The sequence below is a fragment of the Hyposmocoma kahamanoa genome, unplaced genomic scaffold (genome assembly GCF_003589595.1).
Source record: "Hyposmocoma kahamanoa isolate Upper Pololo Valley unplaced genomic scaffold, ASM358959v1 220, whole genome shotgun sequence".
Lineage (NCBI taxonomy): Eukaryota > Metazoa > Arthropoda > Insecta > Lepidoptera > Cosmopterigidae > Hyposmocoma > Hyposmocoma kahamanoa.
This window is the reverse complement of record NW_020653740.1, coordinates 5498785-5504704: the sequence shown is the minus strand read 5'-3', so window position 1 is coordinate 5504704 and position 5920 is coordinate 5498785. Positions and strand designations below refer to the sequence as shown.

The window sequence follows — 5920 nt, the reverse complement described above, 5'->3', positions numbered from 1 at the left end:
ACACACACACACACACACACACACACACACACACACACACACACACAATATGCCAAATAAAAAAAATACAAAAAAACACCTGCTTTATAACAATTTGATGCTGTTATTTAAAAAATAAATTATAATGGCCAGATTATAATTCGCACTGTTAATACAATAGTGTATTAACCAAAAAGTGTATTTTTTCAGAATCTGTGTAAAACGAATTATTCACTTCCTGTGAAAGATCATTAAAATTTATGTATAAGTTAAAGTTTCTAGCAGACATTTGAACAATTTTCCTACTTGCAAAGTATATTTGAAAATGAAAGGGAAAAATAATTTCATATTTCTGAGTAAGGATTGTTTTGGCCAGAACTAGCTTACATAAAGCTTGTCTCATTTTGAATTAAGTAGATATATTTTAATTGTTTCTTACAATATTCCAACGACGGTTTTATTGTCGTGAAAAGAATTAAGTTTTACTTTCAGCAATGATAATATATAATCTTGAACTTCAAATATTCTGAGTTACAACACTATTGTAATAGCAGTGCAATATCATAGCCGTGTCACAGAAATGAGAACGTTTTTAGCCTACGTAAACGCGCGTCAGCTGCGCGTATACGCGCGCCGCAGACGCGCTGTAATGAATTGATTCAAACGCGCGCAAACATCGCGTTGCAAGCAAGAAGCTTATTATACTCCACTGGTGTTTACAATTAGAATTTCAATTAGTTGCTTTATTTCAAAAAGTAACTGAAATTAACAAACAAAACTAAAATTTATATTACCTCATATCAAAATGCGCTATATATGCGTACGAATACAGCGCGTCTGCGGCGCGCAGACAACACGCGTCATCTGCGCGTATAAAATACGCTAAGTGCATAGGCTCTTAAGAATTATGACGTACGACATAAACAATCGACCAAACAGACATTACCGTTCCTTCACGGTTTTTTGGACAATAGACTGGCATTGGTATAAATATTTTCTATTGTTATTGCCCATAGATATAATCAGTTTACCTTCATCGGAGTCTGCCCTTTTCCCGTACCCCCGGGCGATAAGAATATTTGAATTGGGTTTGAACGTCCCCCTCCGTTTTCTTATACACTCTGAAGAATGTCAATTCATTGTGGTTATTAGTATTAGAGGGATTTGTAGCTTTAAGTCGCGAAGATCTGTGAGAATCGCATCATTTTTTATTTGTTTCCACTTTGATGGAAATAGTTCTTGGTAAGTAAGAAAGTATGACGGCATAAATATTATATATATCGTCTTCAATATCGAATTAGTATTTAGCAACAGAATCAGCAGATTCGTAGATTTCGCTTACAACATTTTCAATAAAGACAGGACTTTAAAGTATTACAATTATTATGATGTGGTTGAAGTCGAAAATAACTTTAAATAAGAAAAAAAAACTGTAAGCGAGCTTTTAGCTCCTTTTACTTTTACGCAAAAGCTCTAAATATTGCTTTTAGAAAATTGATCTAAACTGTTTCATCTTTTGGCTTGTTTTTTTCAAAATCCCCAATTCGTGGCCTTTGACTATGTTTATCAAGGTCAAGAGCTTTATAATTATTGCAGAGTGAATGCGGTTGTTCAAAATTATAAGATTGAAGCATTATTTTGCTTTTAAAAAGCGTTCAGCATCAGCGTAATAGGAAGTTTACCTTCGTCGTCGCTTCTTTTGCCAAAATTCTGTGCCACCAATAATTTGCTTCTAGGATTGAACTCCCTGCGAAACGGCGCCTCGTAGCCTATTTGTTCTTGTTCTGTACCATGATATTTGGAATGGTGAATGTTAGATATTATTCCTGAAGTGCCCATACTATTACGTTACTACGGTCTCACCTGATATGCTAGTTAATGCCTATTCAGATCTATGTGTTATTATTTCATGCGCGTTTAACGCGTGCCAACATTAGGTCTCGAAAGACCTATTTTGGTTCAGTCCACCATTTACGCTCTATATGATATGATTGTGTCATTCTTTCGCGCAAATTCTCTAAAATCGCAGCAAAATGACTTATTGTGCTGTTTTGGAGTGCAAAAATATTAGCTGCACCAAAAATATTATCCGTTGTAGCATTCGTCATCATCGATATGTCTTATTTTAATAAATTTTCTATATACCGAATTTATTCAGATGTTAATCGTTCGTCGTAGTCCAGCTACTGGCCGCAGATGGCAGCACGTTGAATACAATTTCAATATAGAATCAAAACGTCGTAACTTGCAATAAAGGTGTTGAACTTTCAACGATATGGCGACTGGGTAAAGTTTAAAATATATTAACAATCCAGAATTTTATAACGTTTTTTTTTTTAAATGGAAACTGACCAATTATTATCAAAATTTCGTAGTGTTTATCACTTGTTTGTGTGCGTTTTGGTGACAGAGGCTCCGATAGTCATCGAGGCTTACGGCACTTCCATTGTTTTTTTCTTAGCAGTTAGCAGCTTTATATTATCTCTAACTCTTTCAGTATTTATTTACGCTATTATAACTATGATTTAATATAGTAAAGGTGATCGATAAATTAACATTTTATGGGCACTTCAGAAATAGTTGATTGTTCCTTGTGTGTTAACAGACTTTCGTTGACTTTTCGTTTCGTGTTCACACAAAAAATGATGTTTAAAATTTGAATGTTTAATATGACAAATAACCAGTAATTTTTCGAATAAAAACAGTAGAATTATAAACGTAGCGTGTATTATCGAGTTCAAATTGTGTTGCTAAGTGGTTTCTTAGAAATAAAAACGAACCCACGATGTATCATCAGCACTACACATTCAAGGTATAATAGATTTCTGACGAAAGGGGTCCCTTTCTTCTGATTAAATAGAAATATAATACGGTTGGGCGTAAAATATGTGTCGATTTAGATTAATTCAGGTGGCTGGATAAGCCGGAAAGCGACAGAGCGGGGGAATGATACTCAGCTGAAAAATTGGCCGCTGTTGGACTAAATTAAAAGATGTATATTATATTACTCTATTGTCAAACCAGAGCCGACGCTCAACGAATCCAGAGCCACTGCCTCTAGCTATTGGATTAATGAAAACCAGCCATATACAGGGTAAAATACTAACAACCATAAACAACAACTTTTATTTTATGACCTTTTACAAAACATAATATATTTATCAAAAATAGACTTTTAAGGTTTTTTGTTGTACTGTCTAACACTTTTTAGGTTTACTTAATTTTTTAACATATTCGTATTTTTTCATATTATTTTGACAATTTCATAATACAATTCATTCCTAATTCATCCAGTAATTCCCTTATTTCATATTATTTTATATATTAGGTATCTATATTTTCGTCAGCTGTGTGTAATTATATACTCCCGGACACATAATTCCTACCACCTTGCATTTTCAATATTAAACGCCCTTAGCTTAAACATTGCTTGATTGATCAAGAACTATTATGCGACTTTGAAACTGGTATAATAAATACTTATTGAAAATTTGAATTTAAAAAACCGGATACACTTCTTTTTTTTTCTTCGACGATAACTATATTTTTTATATTCTTAAGGATAAAAAGGCGGGGTGGCTCGAATTATACGTCCGGGATTGTATTATTTTTCTTTGCATAAACGGTGTACAATTATAAATGGATAACAGTCACAAGGAGTTGTAATGATAATGCTATTTTACTGTATCAAACGTACAAGCGTCCTCCCCGTCGTGCTCCACACCCGTTCCTGGTTTTGCCTCAAATTAGTATTTATGCTAGCGCTTTCTTTAGTTACTGCACAGAGTTATCACGATTTAGAGCGATCTATTTAAATGTGGTTTGCACGAAAGTTCAATCGGATGAATTATTAAAAGTCACAAACAAAAGTTGTAGTGGGTGTTAATAATATTTAACAAATAACCTTGTATTATATCCGCCAGACCGCCATTCCATGCGTCTAATTTTTCAGCTATAGTCCATAGCAGACCTGGTCCGTAGTTAAACATCTGTTACACCTTCAATGTGTCTTAAAATCTAAGTGTCCCACTCTACTGACATTCGAGAGGGTGACTTAAACTAAACGAAATACAATTGAAGTAATAAAGAGGTGGTATTGTTTTATTTGACCGTTTCGGAGTTTGATCACGCATCTGTGAGATTTTAAGCGCCTACAAAGCGTCTGCCTAATGCTCAACCATTCTTAAATGGAGTTTGTTCACGACACCTAGTTCGAACATTACTGTGACATTTTTTAAGGATACTTTGATAAAACTAATTAAAAACCCGTCGTTGATATTGATCGTCCATTTTATGCACCAGTTTTTGTTTAACATGAACAATACGACAAGCTGCTATTACTAGTATCATGTACCATGAAAACAGTGTTTTTAGAATCTCAAATCATCTTTGCTTCATGGTAAGTAAAAGTACTTGAAATCATATTGATTCAACTCTACTGCTCATTAGTAAGGCAGATTCCCCTGAGAAGAATGAGTCAGAAACTCTAGGGGTTGCTCTTTGTAAATATACATTTATTTGAATACATTTATCATTCACAATATTTATTACCTACCTGCAAGAATTAAACGGGTCACTACCACGGATTTTTACGGACCTTTAGTAAAGTTTTTGTTTCACAATAGTTTTAATTTTTTATATGTTATATAGTAAATTGTACAGGAGGTCACAAGCGACCATAGTTACGTTGTAAAGTTATCGTAGTCGTCAAGTATGTCTGTGCTCATTACAGTAATTTAGTAAGATGCCTTTTAGTAAATAACATTTCAAAATGTCACAGTAAGTAAATTGAAGAAGTTAACATAACACCTTTATCTCAGCAGTAATTGCAAGTATTCGAGAGGGGGGGTGTCAAGGTAACTTCTTTTCATTCATTTCATTTATTATATTGTACAAAATTAAAATAAAATCTTTATACAATTAAGAATATCAAAGAATCAGGAAGTTTCAGTACAACAGTAATAGTAAAGTGTTATTTAATTTTTTTAACTGTAAAAATTATAGTCATATTACGGTTATTTGCATAAAGATATCTCTTTTAATTAGGTACAAAGTAAACCACTGTCTGGACTGTGTCGTAATCCCACAGTTTAGTATTTATTTTTGACATTGACCGGTTTGCGAGTTAGGTACCGTTTGCCCTCATAGGATACCATTTAGCAAATCTGGTACCAATCTTGTCTTGAGAGGGTACCAATTTTCATAAATTGGGTACCTTCAACTTGTTCCGGCGTTCTTTTCCCAAAATCCCTGGCTATCCCCACTGCTGGAGATTTAAATGTGGGCGTCCCACGATTGATACGTCCTGCCGATTGGTGTACGTCTCCTTTACAAATAAACGAAAATTTCAAATAAAATAGTCGAAAGAGTTGTACCATTATTTTTTAAAGGTGGTCGAATTTATGTCCCTACTATATGAACTACAAGTTCTAAGTTCAAGCAAGATGTAGTATCAAAATCAAACAAAGTTATTATAAGTGTAAAACTGTCTTCATAGCTTTATGAAAATAGTCCATATTAACACACAAGTCTCTCCCGATTTTCAATATTTTTCTTCTCCTACTCAAATAACATCTAAAAATAGCTTTAAGTAACTCGGGATCTCACTGTTTTCATTAGAGTACGTAAGAATAATACCTATCTTCAAAATAAAGCTCCAAATAACAGTAGAGCTCCTTGCGAAGTACTAACGCCATATCTATTTCTGGCGCCAAGTAACAATGCTTGTATAGCGTTTCGGTTTTGAAGGTTAATGGGTCTTTTCGACTTAAAACTCTAAGTGGTCCTCGCTGAAACTATTATGGGCCAGGCTCACGACTTGTTCATCCCGTCGCTTATCATAAAAAGAAAAGATTCAAGAGCCGGATTTAGTGCCGCTGCTAATCCGTACAGAGCTATGCGGGACTTTTATCGATGATTGATCGGACCCTGCCCACATTTA

General features: G+C 34.2%; 1 protein-coding gene across 1 annotated transcript in view; it reads right to left on the bottom strand.

Annotated features, from left to right (window-relative positions):
• LOC113228077 overlaps positions 1-5920 on the bottom strand; it is a 48393-nt gene that overhangs the window by 14109 nt on the left and 28364 nt on the right. The window contains exons 3-5 of the mRNA XM_026461218.1: positions 5195-5305; positions 1662-1763; positions 1011-1100 (exon numbers count right to left, since the gene is read on the bottom strand). Coding sequence (XP_026317003.1) covers positions 1011-1100; positions 1662-1763; positions 5195-5305 — 303 coding nt within the window. The remainder of the gene's footprint in view (positions 1-1010; positions 1101-1661; positions 1764-5194; positions 5306-5920) is intronic.